This window comes from Fusarium oxysporum, chromosome IX (assembly GCF_013085055.1).
Source record: "Fusarium oxysporum Fo47 chromosome IX, complete sequence".
NCBI lineage: Eukaryota > Fungi > Ascomycota > Sordariomycetes > Hypocreales > Nectriaceae > Fusarium > Fusarium oxysporum.
In genome coordinates this window covers 2,329,409-2,348,727 of record NC_072848.1, presented here as the reverse complement: position 1 = coordinate 2,348,727, position 19,319 = coordinate 2,329,409, and the positions used below count along the sequence as shown (strand labels likewise).

The following is a 19,319-nucleotide window of genomic DNA, read 5'->3' as shown; positions in this document are numbered from 1 at the left end:
ATGCCCTATCTAGCCATCCTAAGTAGCTGTATTTTTGCGGGATCTACTCGTACGACCCATGATTCCAAACCTCGGAGATATTTACATAATCATCATCCGATACGTTGAGAACTCAGGGGTACTTCTTCAGGACTTCCAATCATTTCTCATTACATCTCCGTAACTTTCCTGGTACTTTTACTATGTCCGGTGCGATTGTGTCTCTTAGGAGTATATCGTTGGTATCTCGAAGTGTGTCAAACTTGCACATTGACGAGTGGTCAGCGGTCATTGGTATCTGTTTCTCCCCGCGGTATCCAAGGATAGCTGACTCAGGGTCAACGACGGGTGAGCTGAAGTGTTTCACTGAGTTAACAAAGCTCAATATCAGCTGAATGATGCTGAAATCCGTCATTGATCACCTGGACTGTGGCAGAGTTCAGTTCTAGATCATCTACGCAAGTATGATCGCATGCGCCCCTAAGGAGATTCTTGGGCATTGGCGCGAGAAGTACCTATAATGAAGAAGGTCTTTTTTGATAATGATTCATGGATTCTCTGCATAATGCTTCATCAGGATGTTGGCTTTCTTCGTTGCCAGCTCTTCCATGTTGTGGTCGACAAAAATGATGTGCGTTCTGGAGTCTGCAATATATGGCAAGATTCTGACAGCGCCTAGTAACGACTTCCCAAAATGATGAACCTTTAAGCGGTCCTTCTTAGACTTCTAGTAGTACGAGTTGTCTTCATAAAAGTGCTACCGGGATGCTTCAGGTTGCTGAAGTAGGTTTGATGTCTGTAAACTGCAAGATGAGGAGAAAGGTCACCTCCACAGAGCCTCCCAAACTTCTGCTTCAAGTCAGGGTTTCTGACAATTTACTAAAATGTGTTACTTGATTTGTTATCTAGGGTTGACTTCGGCCTGGACGAGAGTCAAAGCGCTCCACTGAGCTTTATCTTGCTGAGGGAAAATTAACTGAATTTGAGGACGCTGCTTGAGGATAGTATTATGATCAATGGTTGGACTTGAAGTTAGAGTCTCCTCTATTGGAACAGAATTGACAGATCGACAATGAATTGCCTTATTGTTTTGTGTACTAGAAAGCTTCATTTCTTCACAAAACTCTCTCCAAACTCCTTCATTACATATTGGTGGTTATATAGGCTGCGCCATAGCTCGTCAACAAGGAGGAAACTTTCTTAGTAGGCTCGCCAATCCTAGCTCCAAAACGTCTTTATTAGTGATTAAGTTTCATTTGTGTGAACCCTATTGATATTTCATTAAGGCAATATATCAAAGTATGTTAATTTTATTTCTTATACAGTGGTATAAGTAGCACTCTTTTGCTTTTCGACTTCACTCTTTCCCTTTTCCCTTTCTACTCCACACCACAAGTCCCAGCATCAAAACCCCAAATCGTCAAGCTACGCCTACAACATCGGCTCACTGCTACTTATACCAGGATCATCATTTCAAAAACATCGAAAATGGTCGTATTAGACATACTTTTGTTCCTCATGGCTCCATGCTATAGTGTTCTCCTCAGGATGTGCACCGGCGGCCCTCCACCAGCTGCTCCCAGTCATCTCAGCCACATCCGCCGCCTCGAGTACTATCTATGTCACAGCACCTATAGACAGATGCTCCTGGGTCTGATTATGCTCCTATTATTCGGAAACATACTTGTCGCGATCGATGAGGGGAAATATTCACCCTGTATATTCTGGCCATCTTCGAGCCCAAGCCCCCCTTTGCAGTTCTTGACTGTGATGCTGCTGATTGCAGCTAGTGTTCTCTTGTTTACAGTATATGGAAAACGCGGAGATCCAGAGGCTGAGGTTGCCGAGAGGATCGATCTCTATCTTGCTTTTGTGCAGTACTATTGGTACTAAATCTCATACAAGATGGCAATTTTGGGAGTTAGGTGCCAACTCAAAACCGGTATAAAATTTGTGGGCGACAATATTTGATCAGTCTTGGACACTGGAGAGTGAAGTGGCTACAAAGAATCTTCTTTTTCTCAAGTCATTTACACAACTCTTTTCCCCCTTATCATCTCAACACCAGAAATCGACCGCACCAGTTCAACAAAGTACACCACAAGAATTACTACAAAGCTTCAGCAATAATAAGGATTTTCGGTACCAGTTTGTTGAGACATCTCTTCATGCTTCCGTTCTTCTCTTTCCTTTTCAGCTCAGCACGATTATCATAAACACAGCAACCAGCATATAAACAGATATTCACTCCGCTCTGACGAACTATCATGAAACAATTCAAAACCCAGCAATCGACGAGGGAATGTTATATCCCGGCCTTGACGTTCAGAGCCTACTCCACTTCTCCGAGGCGGATCCCCGAAATTGCCGCTAGGACGGAGGAAACAATGGATGGGTCTTCGGTGCTTGGTTGGGCTTAGCTTAAATGAGGACCGCCAGCGCTATCAGTCTGGCACAACAATATCACGGCAGAAACAGTCGCTGATAGAGCATCCTAATCAATAGAGCACTGTATAATTAATGAAATGGCAAATGCAAACAATGTTTACTACCTGACGCACAAATATACCCACAAATCCTTGAACCAGGCAGATCTCGGGATGATGTTCCTTTTCCCGTTCCCATCCGCCATTTTCGCCGTCCCACCCCTAACTCATGTGCCGCAGCATTCATAAACCATCATGATAGATCAAGGAAAAGCCTGCCATTTCGCATTGCTGCTAAACCTCAACAGGACCCTGACTTCGCGTCTTGCGTGCCGTTTTCCCAGCAACCGGGGTGGCCTTCTTGTCCTTCTTCGCAGCTTTCCCGTTTTCGTGCTTACCATTTGGCGAAGCATTCTCAGTGGCGGTCGGCTCATCTGCGACGTCTTCAACGCGAGCCTTCTTCTCGGCACGCACCTCCGATTCCGACTTCTCTGCCGCATCGGGGGCGGATGCGCCGTTGGTAGCGGCAGGAGGCTCCTCAGCCTTACGCTTTTCGCCTGCAGCCGCTTCGGCGATGTCGCTGACTTCAGGCTTACTGGCGCCGTTGATGCCCGCGGGCTTGTCGTCGGCAGCATTGTCAGTCATAGGGACATCCTTTGGGGCGGAGACAGCAGGCGCCGAAGTTGGAGCATCAGTGATGAACGCATTCTCATCCTCATTCTTTGGCGTTTCCTTTGGTTCTTCTTCGAGGTTGAGCACGGGTCGTGGAGTGCCACCTGCGGGTGTCATGTTGTTGACGGGTGTCTCTGGCACAGACGCAACCTCGACGGGCTTCGGCGGGGCGCGGAGACCACCGACTCCGTCAGTTGGCTTGGTCTCCTCCGGCTTGGCGGGCTCCGAAGGAGCTGTCGTTGTGTCCAAAGTGGGAGCGCCGGCCTCGGCCTCGGGGGCCGTGGGTTCAGGTGCGCCGACTAGGGCATGTCAGCTCAGAATTCCGTGTATAAGCGCAGTGGTGAGCCACGGAGGTCGAAACAGCCATGGCGAACATGTCAATTGCGAAGCGCTGCATCAGACGCGATGGAAACGAGGCCATTGAGACGGCTGGCGATGGGACATACCTTTGTCTATAGCTGGAGCGATTCCGTCCGACATGATGATGACGTAACAATTGCTGTCGCAAGTTGACTCTAGCTTATAAGCGTGTTTTTGCGCGACACGGCGAAGTCAATAATGGATACCAGAGATATTTGCGATAATTTCTGAGGCTACAAGAGTGAGGAAGCTTCACAATGTTGATGTAGGAAGGAGGTCAAAGTCGGGGAACGAGACACGAAGAAGGGGAGTGAGGTTGGCAGAGGAAGGCACGAGGCAAGTCACGACGGTCGGTTCCACAAAGCCATGTCCATCCACAGCTACCTCACTTTGCCGAGAAACAGAAGCAGCATAGACACAGAGAGAGAAGCCAGAAGCAAATTGGTAAGGCATGGGTAGCTCCGAGGCCGAGGCGGAGGGCGCACAAACAGCATCGAGGTCCCTCGCCCGCGGGGAACGAGTGACGAGATACTTGGACGGGATGAGCAAGGGAATTGGAAGAGGAGAACGCATAGCACGCATTGGGCCAAGGAAAAGCGCCCTTTCGTCACTCGACTGCGACTCTGTGGACTGTGAGGTTAGCCCAAGGAACACCCGTACTTGACGGTGTGAACTCTGTAGATCGGGACGGACTTGGTCGTCATCTCGGATTGGCTTTTGGTCTCTGGGTCAAGGATCCCAGTTCCTAGTCCTTTTTTCCCAGCTGGCGTTTGCGTGCTTTGCGGGGAACGAGAGGGAGCTTTGGTGGGTCGGGAGCTCCTCGAAGGAACCACAAGCTTCAATTGTAAGCCACCGATCTGGAAAACAGAGGACTTGAGGGGTGGACCGCCGGAACCAGTGAGACACTGGATGGGCTTAGTACCGGTACTTGATTTTGCCGGGGAAGTGGACGCGAGGTTGGTGAAGACGTAAAGAGGCTCTGTCTTCAGTACTAGACGGTAAGTGTCCAGTGATGATGCAAGGAAACGTTCTTGTTCAACAACATTAAGCCGTGGTCAATATTGAATAATCGGTCGATGACCCAACAAAAAGACCTTAAGTGACCAGCAAAGCCTCTGCTGTTTCAAAAGCTGACGAGCATGACGCAGAATTGACAATCGCGAGCCCTGCAACCTGCAAGTCATGTCATGGTCCAAAATCATCCATGTTAGCAGATCGGCATCGGCCAAACCAAAGCTTGTAACTCACCAGCCACAGGTGCACAGCCACCACCAATTCAGGGGCAGCCATCGTGAGCTTAGTCACCCCTGTCCATCCCCAATCGCCAGCTTCAAGGTGTCCCCTTAGAGTGGCTTGACGCGAATAACGACAAGACATCCAACAAACGCGATTCCCCAAATTTCCCACGCTCATTTTGTCGTTCGCGATCGAACTTTGATCTTTCTTCTCTTCAGGTCGCTTTCTCATTTAAAATCCTTCTTCGAAACGATACCCTTCTAATCGCCCGCCATGGTCGCAAACACGAACAAGTACTCGGTTATCTTGCCAACCTACAATGAGCGCAAGAACCTGCCCATCATTACCTGGTTGTTGAACCGTACCTTTACTGAGAAGTTAGTCTCTTCTTACACACAGTTTCAAAGGGCGAAAGGCTAACCCGAACAGCAACCTCGATTGGGAACTCATCATCGTCGACGACGGCTCCCCCGATGGAACCCAAGAAGTTGCCCAGCAGCTCGTCAAGGTCTACTCCCCCCACGTTGTCCTCAAGCCCCGCGCTGGCAAACTCGGTCTCGGAACAGCCTACGTCCACGGTCTCAAGTTTGTCACCGGCAATTTTGTCATCATCATGGACGCCGACTTCTCCCATCACCCCAAGTTCATCCCCGAGATGGTCGCTCTCCAGGCCAAGGGCAACTACGATATCGTCACGGGTACTCGCTACGCTGGAAACGGTGGTGTCTTCGGTTGGGATCTCAAGCGCAAGTTCGTCAGCCGTGGTGCCAACTTGTTCGCCGATACTGTCCTCCGCCCTGGCGTGAGTGACCTCACGGGCAGCTTCCGACTGTACAAGCGTGCTGCGCTAGAGAAGGCTATTGCTAGCACTGAGAGCAAGGGATACAGTTTCCAGATGGAGCTTATGGTGCGAGCGAAGGCTATGGGATGCACTGTCGCTGAGGTTCCCATCTCTTTCGTCGATCGTCTTTATGGAGAGAGCAAGCTTGGTGGTGATGAGATTGTTCAGTATGCCCAGGGTGTCTTCAACTTGTGGCTCAAGGTCTAAGAATGGGAATGGCATGCACAAAAGGGACATATCTTGTTGGATGGGGGCGTTTGGGGAAGTATAGTACCGTTTAATCTAATACCACGTTTCTTCGTCAATTGATGTCCTCCTCGACTGATCCAGGAGTCCTATCTAACTCGCCGCCTGTATAAACTCTACATATTACGACCTCCAGTGACCATGATGGTCTGGCCTGATACATACGAAAACAATGGACTCGCTACAGCCAGAACAGCGCTCGCAGCTTCAGTTGCAGTACCGGCTCTCCTCAGCGGAATATCTGCATGGGCATTATCACCTGCCGCCTCCTTCTGTTTCGTCGGGATACCCAATGCAATCTTCTCACCATCTGGTCCAGTAACGAACGCACCATCTTCTTTGGCCGCCGTCAATCTTGTGAGAATATGTCCAAAGGCAACAGTATTCGCTCTCACGCCGAAGGAGGGACCCCACTCCTTTGCAATCGTCTTTGTGAAGCCTGTGATACCCGCCTTTGCAAGAGAGTAATTGAGCTGTCCCGCATTGCCATGCACTCCAGATGTAGATGAAATGTTGACGATGCAACGAGGAGCGCCGTCGCGGACGCGGAAATAAGGCGCCGCCGCTCGGACGAGAGTAAATGGGGCAGTACAGTGAAGAGCGAGAATGGTGTCCCATTGCTTGTCTGTCATCTTGTGAATGACACCATCCCAGGTATAGCCCGCGTTATTGACGATGATATTGATCTTTCCATCGCCAAAGTCCGCAGCTCTCTTGATCAGATCATTGATATATTCCGCCTTGAGAATATCTCCGGGCACAGCTGTAGCCTGGCCGCCATTCTTGTTGATGTCATCAGCAACAGCCTTGCACTTTTCTATTTGAGCTAGAGTCAGACATCAATGTTTCGTGAGCAAAGAATAAGGCCACTAACCCGCGTCGATATCTGCAACAACAACTTTCGCGCCCTCTTTAGCGAAGAGCCTGGCTGCTTCTGCACCGATTCCTTGGCCGCTGCCTGTGATTATAGCTACTTGACCAGCGAGTAGGCCTTTGGGGTAGTTGAGATGGCCAGCGAGTTGACTAACACGGTCCGACATGTTGATTTCCTGCGTGGTGCTCTATTGGGTCATTAAAGTAAATTGTTGGAATAATGAATAGGACCAGAATTCATGGGCATTTCCCCAGATTCAGGTCCTTTAATCACCCTGGGGATCGACGAGATCGACGTATTTGAGCCGAGGCTCAATGGCGGTATGTGGGGTAGCTCCGGGGTTGACGGGGATAACCTCAGGGAGCAAAAAGATTCTGACTTTAACCTGGGTTGTCAAAAATAGCCAGTCGAAAAATTCACTATCCCCGCAATGAAATTGCCTAAAAGTACATAAAGTTACCTAAATCTTTTTATCCCTTCGAGAGCAGGTCCTAAGCTTTTTTTGTCTCCTTGAAGACGTGATACATCAGCCTTGATCATAATTTATACCTAGGTTGAATTCCGGTAATCTGCATAGATCTATCATTCCAGAACTGAGATAGAGGCAGTCATCATCTCAACGGATTATATACGCAGAATCCTGCTTCAATCTAATACATCTTTTCTGAAATGTACCAGCTGCACCATGCCCCCAATTACACTTCGTGGAGAAGCTTTCTGGGTTTACACACTTTCTCAAAGAAATGATCTCCAGAGTTTATATAGAAACAAGAAACCCTTTTCTAAATTCCTATACTTTTAGGGCTCACTGCAATAACTACCATCTAAATTCTTGTAAGCTTTAGGTTCCTTAGTCCAAGTTCATCAATCCGGATCCTTCCATCGACTCGAAGCACAGCTATCCATTATGTCGACCAACCCTAGAAGCCGTAGCCTGCTGGAACTTCCAGTTGACGTGATGCTGTGCATCCTAGATCACGCGGAGCTTCACGCCTTGTTCTTCCTTTCACAGACCTGCAAGACCATGCAACGCCTAGCGAAGAGGGACTTCCGCACCATGGCCAACACCAACGTTGAAGGCAAAGTCGACTTCTTGCTTGGTCTCGCATACGTACTGCCGGACCTCTATTTCTGCAGGCAGTGCTGTAAGCTTCACACGGTCAACCGTCCCCCCACCTCAGTAATACCCCTTCTGTGCCGGGATAACTCGATCAACCATCGGTGCAGTTGGATCAGCTACGATGTTCAACACCAGCACGTTCAACTTGCCCTAAAATATAACCGCCTTGGGGAATTGTATAGAGATGCACTTGTACTGATTATGCAGCCTTATTACAAGTCATGCTTCGGCAGCTATTGGGGATCATACGTGAGCTTCTCTGCCACGCCCGAGATTCAAAGTGGTCGTTTTCTCCTACATGAAAAATGGCACCTCAACGCCAACCTCGATCCGTCGCCCTGGCGCTCGAATGTTTACATCCCTATCTGCAACCACCTGGACTTTATGGGTCGTAAGCCGCTCGCTCGTCCCATTGGGAGGTTACAGGGTGCATCATGGTCTTTAATACGCCATGTAACGGGATTTGAGGATTTGAAACAGGAACCAAGGCGCTCACCTCGTGGTTCTTGCAAAGTATGCTTGACAAGTTACGATTGCAGTGTCTCCAAAGCAAACGGAGTTATTATAAATGCAACGCATGACTACGGTTCATTCAGTTCACTGGATGAGTGGAAGAGGCGCCGTCGAATAAGACACGGAGTTTGGATTTCAAGCACGACGGACTTCGTTTTCGTCGAAAACGTTTCGGGAGAGTTTGACGCTCACTGAGACCCAAATTTCAGGAGGTCTAACAGCGGCTTTCGCACATTAATACATCTATTGGCTTCAAAATATTGGTTGGTACACTTCAGAAAAGATGTATTGTTGACGTACCATGTCTACAAGACGCAATAAAATTTAGGGCCTCTATTCTAAGGGATGAAAAGACTTAGGCAAGTTAGGTACATGTTAGCAGGCTTTTAGACCAGTTGATTTTGGCACCCTATTTTAGCATCATAAGTTTTCTTGCTCCCTGGGGCCTGCCTATCTCGGTACTCAAGTAAATGATATATCTGTTCAGATTATATAACTATAGCTTGAAATCGCTGTTTGTCTTTTCCCAGCCTGCAGTCGAAGCTTCCAGGCCAGCGACCCTCTCTGTAAGCTTGAGCTTCAGGTTCTTATGCCTCTCGGTACACAGCTCGTACATAGTCGATAGGTTAAATAACAGCGTATGAGATGATAAGCCAGAATCCACAAGGCCCTCCAATACTGCGCGTCCCTAAGAAAGTTTAGTACGCTGGTCATCGCATGTATCACAGATGAACATACCTCCTGTATCCTCCCAAGATACAACAAGCATACGGCTGTGTTAACGCCGACCATCTCGTCGTCCAAACTTTCCTTCAATTCCTTCCACGCTTCAAGGGCTGTCTCGTACTCTGCGTCAGCCATGTCACAGAGTGCCAAAATTAGCTTCTCGACGTTTTCATCGTTTTCCATGGCTTGGCGTGCGCAGGACCTTGCGCTTTCTACGTCACCCAGGTGCAGCCACAGAAGTGCTTTGGTGAGTGCCATCTTGCCATCACCTCGATCCCGTAGGGTGCTGAGGTGATGCGCTGCGCCTGTCAGGTCTTCGAGCTCAATCAGAGCTCCGGCAACCTGGATACCAAGATCGTAAAGACGAGCTTTCCAGAGCTCTCTTGCGGAGTTATCGTGTTGGGCTGCTGCCTTGCTGATACGATCACGAGCTTCGCGAGCCAGGTCATGGTAACTCATGACAGCTCGGCGATAATCGCCGAAGCCAAGTGACTGAAGACGTACATTGAGAACTCTAAGTTCCCAGGGTACCAGATGTTCCCCGGTAGTTTCGTCTACATACCTCCTGATGTCGTTGAGGTCTTCCAAGGCTTTGACCTCCTGAGCAGCCAAGGGAGTCGCATCAATCAGGGTAAGGCATGCCAGTCGAGTGTAAAGAAGCTCAAATATTCTCTTTGAATCCGTGGGGTTTATTCCCCCACTGGCTCCAGAGCCTGTGAGCTCTTGGACAGCAGCAATAGCCGCTGCTCTGAAGTGACCGCTAGCAAGGAGCTCCTCAATGGGAGCCTCGGGATTGGGCTGCTTCTGTGGGTTGCGAAATGCGACAGGGACGTTGAGAGGCGTCAGAGGATGATAGATCTCTGGCCTTAGAAGAAAAGAAAAATCTTTAGGTCTCGCCTCTCCCAGTTGTGAGACTGGAGTCGCTGTAGATGAGCGCTGATGTGGCGATGATATCCTATTGCGATGCGTAACCACTCGCTGAGGGGTCGCTTGTTGAGGTGACAATAACGGGTCACTGTGAGCAAGGTGTCAACCTCGGGTCGCGACCTAACTGGTAACGTTTTACTCACTCATCAAGATCGAGAGGTCCTTTCGTAGAGGATCTCGGTCGGGCTGAGACAGAGTTAGCCGTGTCGCACCGGTGTCGTTCATGTTAACGATGTTCATTTGGAGACATGAGAAGCCCCGCATCATGCAGCGTCAACGTCGACCACGGGAATCATCTTGAGGCGTACTCTTGGTGATGGACTTGTTTCTGGAGTGCCCTTGACTCCCCGTTCTTTGCGGTTCACTCATGGCCTCGTATTTGATGAATTATCGATGTCCTTTGATGAAGGGAAGGCTGTGATCTTGCTGTATCATGGGTGTTCGGATAATCACCGGGAAATACTTTCGAGCGACAACAATTACAATTTACGACTCAAATGCAAGCAACCCGGAAGTTAAATTACGAAAAAAGAACAATAGAATCAGTGGTATTTGCGATTCTTACACCCCTTGACACGCGAAGTAAACCCATGATTGGTCCGGCCGAAACAGGACAAACAGAGACCTTTTCCTTTAACTTCGTTCGCGAGCTTGTGGACACGCTGTTCTTCGATTGCCACTGACAAGAATTAGTTTTGAGTCAACATGAATGGCACAAGACCTGCACAGGCAGCTGAGCATGCGTTGGAGGGAGGGAAACTTGACAATTGGTGGATGACTTACAGCAAAGGCGAAGCCCAAGCACCTTGTCGGGCATGCTTGTGACATAGCTCAAGTGAGAAGGTTGTAGCTGCTTGACAAGTTTCTTACTAAAAGTAAAGAAAGCATCAGGGTTTTGCATCCAGTAAGCGGCAGTTGTGAGTTGCCACGTCTCTTCAGGATCATCTGCCCAAGCATACTTCGCAAACCAGTACACCGAAGCGAAGGCAAAGCGCGATACCATATCGTATTTATCAACAAGAATCGAAATCTTCTGGATATCATCGGGGTCACAGTCTTGTGTCGAGGGGTCGGACCCGTAAAGCACGAGGATCGTGTTGTCGAAAGCTAAAGGGTCGTCATCGGGAAGTTCGAGAACCATTTCGGGATCTCCAGGCTGTCGGTTGCGCAAGCGATCGCCTTCTTCAAAGTTCGGCCCAAACATTACTGCAAAGACGGGCGATATCTCGCACAGAAAGGCCGACGCAACTCTAAGGAGAGTTCTGTGGGGACCAACGGCGAGGATTAAATCGCCTCCTGGTATCAAGTCTCGAACAAACTTGTGCTGGGCCACAGTCTCGGTGGCCTCTTCTGGGTTCGACATGACTGATTGGTCTGGGGTAAGATCCATTTGAGACCAAGCGTAGCGGGCACCTTGCAAATAAGAAGAAGGGGTGTCTGTACTGCTTGGTATAGCAAAATGTTCAACGGGGTTCATATTCTTGGAGTGGGGAAGAGGAGAAAGCTGCTTGCAGAAATGGTAGCCAACTCTTAGCCAAATACAAGGACACAGTCTTATAATTGAGTGGACTCCCTGGAGGACAGTGATTCATGGCCACGACCGACCTCATTGTCGTAGCATCACTTCCTTACATGCTCTGCGCTTCAGCTTCGCGACAAGGCAAGAACCGTGAAAATGTACAAGAATTTACATACACATCTCAAGAAGCTTAAACAGGTCAAAGTTCAAATCAAATTCAAAATTATTTGACATAATCTTATTTCCCCAGATTTAGGGAGTCTATTCCGAAGCATATGTCCGCCTTCCGGAAGTCTTTTACTTACTTCAGTGATCACGGTACTACGCAACCAACCGTTGACTCTGATGAGCCTCTCGCGTTCTCTGTGACTGTCTGTATATCGTAACAGTAAATGAGTGACATTTCTTTTGACTTTTCGCCTTCATGATTCTCTGTCGGTGCTTTCTCATTGCGTGACTTCTGAGTGACATACATGTATCAGGTTGAGGATGTCTTCATGGCTCATACCAAAGACGGGAGAACACCGGCCTATCAACATCAGCAACCAACAGCTCAAAGTACTTCTCCTTACGATTTTTCGCTCTTCAACTTTCTTGATGATAAAGTTCTGCGCAGACTGCTCTGGTAGTTTATACTGCTTTTCCGTGTCTTCTGTCGCAAGTGTTCATACAGAATTTTCTCCTGCCCATCCATTCCCTGATTCTTCTCTCTCACACAACCAACGGTCTTCCTGAAGCGATACATTTGGTTACCTAGCACTTTATTCGAGTCATTTCGTCTGCCTGAGCAGTAGAGAGCACTCCGTCCTTTCCTCTTTCATCCTCCCACGAGCCCTGCTGTTACCCAGCCACATTCCCAAGTCACATATACATCTTCCGGCATCTCTAAACCATCACTATGCCAATCCAAACTCCCAATCCTGAGTCCTCTACCACACGGCCAGAATCAAGCCAGACCATGCCAGACCAAGAGGGTGTAAGCTTGGTTGATGGTAGGGAACCTCTCGCTTACTCCTTTCGTTTTACTGACCATGCTTTAGGAACTCCAGAATGCGAGCAAGACATCGTAAGCGACGGTAATCTTGTACTAATCGTCGGAGCGGGTGAAAAACGGCTTCGGATCACAGTTCAGGCTGTCCGCGTGTGTTCGCGTGTTCTTGCAGGCATACTTGATCAACACAATATCACAGGCGCTGACAATACGGGTCGGGTTTATGAGCTTAGGCTTCCCAACGACGATGCTACCGCGGCTCGAAACGCATTTGGCAGCATCTATCCTGGCAATCCCCATACGGACGATCTGCGACCAGCAGAGATCTACGATGTGGTCATGTTTGCCAGGAAGTATGAGATGATTCCCGAATTCAAGAAGGTTGCTCCAAACTGGTTCCGCCCAAGATATTGCAGCAGCCGCTTTCATCCTGTGCATATGTTCTTTGGTCTGGAAGACTGTTGGCACCTAATGATTGCAGCGTACTACATGTTTCTCAATGATCCCGATAAGCTCCCAGATCTCCGTTTTGCATTCTCCAAACTGAGCGAACGACTGGTGAGGGACGAGAACCCATATTATAACGCCCGCTTACGAGAACCGGTGCCAGATGGTCACGGTATTGAAGTCGATATCTACTGTAAGACATTTTTCCTCCCTCAAAATACCTAACTGACTTGAGTTGAACCCAGGCTCGATTCGTGAGGCTAGGCGGGACTATGGAAGGGCCATGGATCAACATAGTCAATTTCGCTGTATGGGAGGTGCTGCACCATGCGCCGAACCAATATTTAGATGGGGCTATGGAAGCTTCTACTTGTGTCGGTCCTGATCATAGAGAACATGGATTCAATTATTTTGGCGGTTTTCAAGAGGGCTTCAAGTCAAAGAGTACCAAAATATTTACAGAATATACCCAGGGTTGGAGGGAAGTTCAAATTGGGTCCCAATTAGGCTCCTTTTCTTCTTTCATTTTGACTTCAATAAGCAAAAGTCTGGTCTTTCTTATTTTTAAAATACTTTTTTTTCTAGGACATGAAATATTATCAGTTACCTTTATTATCTTCACGGTAGCCGATGTGAGGTGAGATTGAACACAGAGCTTGGCTTAATGATAGCAATTACAGTTGGAGAATCCAGCTCAAACTGGTACAAAACAAATCGTGTCCAATCAGTCTATTTATTAAGGTAGCCTGATTTCAAACATTCCATTTTCCCTTTTGGCCTTCCCAAAGACTGATGCACTCATCTCCATTTTCCCTCATGCCAGCCGATGCGTTGGAAAATGACGATCAGGATAGCTGCACCCTGCACGCTGCTGAGTGAAAGATTCGGTTGCGTGAGAAAAGCAGAACAAGCACAAGCCCATCTCAGTTCTGGACCTAGCCATCATCGCCAAGTAGGTGCTGCGCAGTTCTTCAATAGCCACTGAGATGAGTATTGTCAGTATCTGTGCATGTACTGTAATATTTCCGCAACTTACTTCCAAGGCGGAGACCAGTATGCTTGTCATGAAAGCTGCCTATGAACTTTAGGAGGCTGGTCCTCGTCTGGAGTATGGCCTTGGTTATGTCGAAGAACGCCCAATCGATCTTGAGGATATACGCCACGACTAAGGTGTTCCAGACATGTTTGGTAATTTCTGAAATGCTTTTCTTGACGGCGTTACGAAGCCAGAAAGATGCGAAGATTGCGATACGCTCGACCATCCCGTACTTCTCTGCAAGAATTGCGATCTCTTTGACTTCGCTCTTCGAGAACCGTCTGGCACTTGGATCTGAGCCATAGAGGGTATGTAGTACCTGCACCATCGGCTGTTCCTTATCTTCGGGGAGGACGATCTCAACGGGGGCATCATCGTCACATTTGTTTGCAAGAGCTTCTTCTTCCTTCATTGGTGCATCGAGCATAGCTCGGAAAACGGGCGAGATGTGCTTGAGGAAATGCGAAGAGACCTGAATCTTGTGCTGGCTTGGGCCAACCACCAGCAGAACATCGCCGTCGGTAACGATTTGGGTAACAGAATCTGCTACTTAAAAGGTCAACCATTAACAAATTTGGATATATAATACCACTGTAACATACTGGGAACACCACATCTGTCGTCGTTGAGAACGGGAGGTGAAGTGTCCATATTCGCGGATGCGCCTGTTGAAGAAGATGGGTGAAGATGGAGAGCAGAGAGATATACCATTTGTCTAGATATTCTGGTTCTCCGGACTCATGCTGCTTACTCAAGGCATAAGAGAAAAGTTAGTTCAGTCTGGGAGAACCTGACAGATGGCAGTAGCTGGCAGTAGCTGGCAGTGAATCATCGGCTGACCCCCAGACTTGACTCGCCCTTCGAGCTCAGATATTTTGCCAACATCATGTTGAGTTGTAAGATAGAATGATAAACTCTAAATTAAATAATCATAAAGTTTAGATGAATTTTGGTGCTCTGTTTTTGACACAAGTTACGACAAAATTGGTATGCAACAGCTTTCCGTTGCTTGCTCTGCCTTAGGTATCAGGTTTGCGTGAGGCCATCGTCAAACAACTCCGTGCCTACATCATGTAGGTTTTCTTCTGAACAGCGCAATCATCAATCAGTTTGGTACTGTAACAAGAAACTGAAATGTTATTGCAAAAGGCTGCACAAACAAGGAGGTCAACAAGATCAGCAAACTTACAGCGAGCGTCTATAAATACAAGCCAGCGCCCTCTCTCGGCATTGTTGAGTACCCCCTTTCCTTATTTCCAGACCACCAAGACATCCTAGAAAGTTTATATTACTTGTATATTCTATTAAAGTCTTATAAAATATGTTCCTCTTTGCCGTTACAAGGTATCAGAGATGTGACACTCCTGCTTGAGGCACAGAACATCACAGGCCACGAGATGGCCTCGCCTTGGTATACAAACCCTTAGATTACATGAGACATTGGCCATCGGAATACTATAGAGGTGATTTTATGTTTTCAGCTGGCAGATGCAAAGCATTGGCAAATTTGGATCGGTACTCGTCACATATCCCGAGCCATGGACATGAACTTCTTCATCTTCATCGTTCTTCACAACACAATATGAGTGGTACGCGCCCTTCTTCCCCGTAGCTGACGATGCTGATCTCTTTCATATATTATACTCGTACCAAATGGGGCGCTCGTCTTCATTGTTGGTGAAGCTCGCATCAGGGTTCATATAACCAAGAGTTTCTTTGTGCGATATCTCCGTGTTCTCTGCGATGTTGACCACCAACTTCCCAGAAGTCATACGATACCACTCCCCTTCAGGCCTCACCATTATCCCGAACGGGACAATCACTCTCGTCACTAGATAAGCATCTCCGGATTGCAGTTTCTATATTCTCTATCATTCGTAAACTAAGTCTTCGTATAACTACAACAATGAAAGGCAATGAGGTACAAACGCAATGAACCAATCACTCCCGGTCCCTCATATTGTGCTTAGGATGGAAAGACTTGCGATGGTAAATGGTTCAACTTGGCCTGGCCATCAATAACACTCAGGAGACGCTTTTCCGGCCCATCAAGTCCTTTCTCTGAGGTGTTCAGATTGTTCTTTTTATCCCACTTATTTTATACCATGTTCGCTGGCAGGTGTCAGTCACTGGCAGCTAACACTTAGTGATTGTTCATAAGACCGCCGGAACAACCCAACCCACAAATTATTGGCTTGGTCACCTTCTCAGTCCTGTATCATCGCCTTCTTCTCTTGGCTTCCTCAAGTCTACCTATTGAACTTCTCTTCACTCAATAATCTGTTCACCTATAAACAACCACGATACAACAACTCTCTACCGCCTGCAACAGCATATGGGCTACATATCGCAACCTTGAGTAGAAACTCGAACGAAGCCATGTCGTCAGAATCGGGTATGTGACAGTATCATCCGCTATTCCGGGTCTGTTCTGACACCTGGCAGAAAACAACGTCCCTGACGAAGTTGCCATTCCGAACGGAGACATAATTCTCGTCGTCGGTCAAGAAAAATTGCGAATTCAAGTCTCTTCCCAGTTCCTGACCCTGGCGTCTCCGGTATTTGACGCCATGTTGAACCTCACGTTCTCAGAGGGAATCAAGCTCCACGAGAGCAATGAGTTGCTAGTTGACATCAAACTGCCAGAGGATGATGGGCTGGCGACTGCCCAGGCCTTAAAAACTATATATGGTCAGACCCAAGCATGTTATTCCTCGACCCCGATGAGATCCAGAAAGTCTCCATTCTGGCAGACAAGTACGACATGTCACCCAGTTTTTCCATGGCTGCCACTGACTGGATGAACTGCGAGCCAGCCAACCTCGACCAAGCTTGGAAGCTGATGACGGCCTCATATTGGCTCAACCTTGAAGATTCGTTTCGAACCATGAGCGAACACGTCGTGGTTAAAATGAACCACGCACAAATCTTTCGTCTGGCGCAACAGACTCACGATGTCGGCCTAGGCCTAAAGCTAGGCAGTGAGTTCTTACCAATATACATATCTTCTCTTGTTGTGATATGATGCTGATTTTTGAGAACAGTGGCTCTCCTTCTTTTGCACCATGCACTCTCGCAGCACATAGCACATCCAAAGGGAGGGCAATGCCTATGCTGCTTCAAAATCACGGCAGACGATCCCGTGGGCATGCAGCCAGGTTGCCCCAATCCATCCAACCACCTGTCTGGTTGATTGTGCCAATCTATGCACTGACGGATGGACGGGACACTGGCTGCATGTCAGGTACATCGACGGGGAGAAAAGGGTAACCTGCATAATTGCAAGACAAAAGCGAGCATGGTTCCATGCTAAGATTGTATCTTTAATTTGAGTGGCGGAACAATCATCCTAGTTGATTACATGCTTTCCGATCTGTAACTCCCCTAGCCATGTTGCTGGACGCTTATAATTAAACATTTCGTTTTTCCATGCACATTGGATTCATGTTGTACTGAAACGTCTGAAGCTTGCTTGTCGTTTTGTTGTTGTCATGAATCTCAATTATTAAATATATACCATATTCCATCGGCCGTATGACCCGTCTTCCATGCTCAAGCTCTTGACATCAAATCCTCCCGTTCTGACTTCATCCGAGGAGGCATTAATACTCCTACACTTCAGACAGCTAATAAGATTCCACACTCAGTATTACCGTGTTCACTCTGCCCAACAGCAGTCAAGTTGGTGGGTTCTTATGACAGAAAGGGGGATTCGGTGTGCGAGGGCTGCCACTGTTGGTGTTGTTAACTAGGTTCACAACAAGGCTGCCGCTCTCATGTGCCGAGATTCAGAAGCCAGTGTGGAAATTCTTGGTCTTTCTTTGTTCAATATACAAATTCAATTCGTAGTGTTCTCTACATATCCTGAAGAGGTGGGCTCCGGCTTACAAAACATCACATGGAAATCGGTGTCTAGGAGACCCTGGACTTCCAGGCCGAGTCACTATTTTACAATACATAGCTTATAAACTAAATTATCATATAAATAAGGTCTTCTTTATACCTATTTGTTCTCGTTGTTCCTGCGTTTCCGAAATCTTCTTTAATTATTTACTTCCTCATGTCAAAGAGATCGCTACCTTACTTAGCGAGCTTTGCTTTCCAATTTCAGTCAAAGAGTTCATACCCCCAGCGATTCTACCACAATTAGCGATCATATGCTGAAGAGTGTTTCCATCGCCGCAAGTTGTCCATTTTTCGCAATTGATGTTCAATAATGAAGATTCATTTTTTCTGGGAGGCAGTGTGAATGACCCCGGGTCCGATCCGTATAGAATCCTCAAGGCATGGTAGATTACCTCGGGGTTATCATCTAGAAACTCAATGCGAGTTGGGCCCGTCACTACCTTTCATCAGGAGACATCTTCTCTTTGCCAGTTCCCAAGCCAGGGAGGCAAGGACTGTTCTCTGACCTTACTATATATTGTCTTATTGTGAAATTCGGTGTCTATATCGAATGTGACGAGTATGTCTGAACCGCACGGTTTCTAACGACTGATTTATGATGTTGGACCCGGATTCCCGGTTTTCGTTTCTTTGGGAATATATCCTTCCCTATGCCGTAGTGCCTCACTTAGCAGTGCAAGTGATGTTGTTGGGTCGCCGCTATCTACGCGACCATCTCTAACATTTTGTGGCAACTAAAAATTACTCTTTCCTTCAAGCTCATCTCATCACGAGTTTCAACGTTCACCGCAATAAACCAGTGCGTCGTGATGAATAGATTTCGAATGCCGGTTGACTTTTCTAGGTTCATGCTTGGCCATCATCTCACACGAGGAAACAGAACGCACGCCTCGGACCTGGCGCGCAACATGCGCCAAGCATCCTCGGATGACGTTGGAGTGTTGGCATCCAAACGATGCTTGCCATCGATAATTGAGCCATAAGTTATATATTTCCGTAAACCTCCCGATTTCAGGGCCCCCATGACTGGAAACTTCTTCATCCTCCGTAGAGGTTTTATCTATACATATGAATCTCGGAATGAACGTTGGTGCCGCGAAGTGTTTAATATTCCAGCTTGCCGAGCCTATGTTTTGTTTTACAGTGGCGTGACTGTTCTTTTTTACTGCTTTTCACTTCCAAGCAACTTTTGCTCATTCGTAGATGATAACCTGAAATCATTACCACTTGTTCCTTGATACTCGGATTTTGGCAACTACTCGAGCAGTCTCCCTATAATTAAGACTTTTTTTTTTTATCCTGTGTTTTTTTTATATAAGTTTGCGTGTCGAGACGTGGTGATCACCTCAGAACAATTTGCGAAAACGGGGAGTCTGGGGGGGTGGAACTCCCTTTAATAGGTCCTGAAGGCATGGATGCTCCTTGTCCCGCCAAATCTAGAAACAATTCCAGCTAATTGAATAGAAAGAGGGTTGCTCACTTGAGTAGCTTATGTTGTAT

General features: G+C 47.6%; 8 protein-coding genes across 8 annotated transcripts; 4 read left to right on the top strand and 4 right to left on the bottom strand.

Annotated features, from left to right (window-relative positions):
- Positions 1-2,485: 2,485 nt before the first annotated feature.
- On the bottom strand, positions 2,486-3,639 carry FOBCDRAFT_53349 (uncharacterized protein). Its single transcript, XM_031190420.3, has 2 exons — positions 3,524-3,639; positions 2,486-3,376 (listed from the first exon to the last, which is right to left on the bottom strand). The coding sequence occupies exons 1-2, from the start codon at positions 3,555-3,557 to the stop codon at positions 2,700-2,702; spliced, it is 711 nt and encodes a 236-aa protein (XP_031034405.2). The 5' UTR covers positions 3,558-3,639; the 3' UTR covers positions 2,486-2,699.
- Positions 3,640-4,779: 1,140 nt separating this feature from the next.
- On the top strand, positions 4,780-5,819 carry FOBCDRAFT_53346 (nucleotide-diphospho-sugar transferase). The gene is made up of 2 exons (XM_031190418.3): positions 4,780-5,050; positions 5,103-5,819. Exons 1-2 carry the CDS (start codon positions 4,947-4,949, stop codon positions 5,719-5,721), a joined length of 723 nt encoding a protein of 240 aa, XP_031034403.1. The 5' UTR covers positions 4,780-4,946; the 3' UTR covers positions 5,722-5,819.
- A 10-nt stretch (positions 5,820-5,829) lies between these two features.
- On the bottom strand, positions 5,830-6,903 carry FOBCDRAFT_53344 (uncharacterized protein). The gene is made up of 2 exons (XM_031190416.3): positions 6,635-6,903; positions 5,830-6,577 (listed from the first exon to the last, which is right to left on the bottom strand). Exons 1-2 carry the CDS (start codon positions 6,798-6,800, stop codon positions 5,877-5,879), a joined length of 867 nt encoding a protein of 288 aa, XP_031034401.2. The 5' UTR covers positions 6,801-6,903; the 3' UTR covers positions 5,830-5,876.
- A 638-nt stretch (positions 6,904-7,541) lies between these two features.
- On the top strand, positions 7,542-8,462 carry FOBCDRAFT_206555 (uncharacterized protein; the record flags this gene model as incomplete). Its single annotated transcript, XM_059609173.1, has 1 exon — positions 7,542-8,462. One exon carries the CDS (start codon positions 7,542-7,544, stop codon positions 8,460-8,462), a length of 921 nt encoding a protein of 306 aa, XP_059465850.1.
- Positions 8,463-8,654: 192 nt separating this feature from the next.
- Positions 8,655-11,889, bottom strand: FOBCDRAFT_189942 (uncharacterized protein; the record flags this gene model as incomplete). Its single annotated transcript, XM_059608680.1, has 7 exons — positions 8,655-8,955; positions 9,006-10,008; positions 10,064-10,106; positions 10,486-10,599; positions 10,704-11,424; positions 11,745-11,812; positions 11,853-11,889. 7 exons carry the CDS (start codon positions 11,887-11,889, stop codon positions 8,764-8,766), a joined length of 2,178 nt encoding a protein of 725 aa, XP_059465849.1. The 3' UTR covers positions 8,655-8,763.
- A 448-nt stretch (positions 11,890-12,337) lies between these two features.
- FOBCDRAFT_206553 (uncharacterized protein) lies at positions 12,338-13,262 on the top strand (the record flags this gene model as incomplete). Its single annotated transcript, XM_059609172.1, has 3 exons — positions 12,338-12,431; positions 12,480-13,070; positions 13,123-13,262. The coding sequence occupies 3 exons, from the start codon at positions 12,338-12,340 to the stop codon at positions 13,260-13,262; spliced, it is 825 nt and encodes a 274-aa protein (XP_059465847.1).
- A 429-nt stretch (positions 13,263-13,691) lies between these two features.
- FOBCDRAFT_206552 (uncharacterized protein) lies at positions 13,692-14,564 on the bottom strand (the record flags this gene model as incomplete). Its single annotated transcript, XM_059609171.1, has 3 exons — positions 13,692-13,858; positions 13,914-14,456; positions 14,516-14,564. 3 exons carry the CDS (start codon positions 14,562-14,564, stop codon positions 13,692-13,694), a joined length of 759 nt encoding a protein of 252 aa, XP_059465848.1.
- Positions 14,565-16,292: 1,728 nt separating this feature from the next.
- FOBCDRAFT_279441 (uncharacterized protein) lies at positions 16,293-17,106 on the top strand (the record flags this gene model as incomplete). The annotated part of the gene is made up of 4 exons (XM_059611563.1): positions 16,293-16,308; positions 16,359-16,670; positions 16,730-16,894; positions 16,958-17,106. The coding sequence occupies 4 exons, from the start codon at positions 16,293-16,295 to the stop codon at positions 17,104-17,106; spliced, it is 642 nt and encodes a 213-aa protein (XP_059467856.1).
- Positions 17,107-19,319: the final 2,213 nt, after the last annotated feature.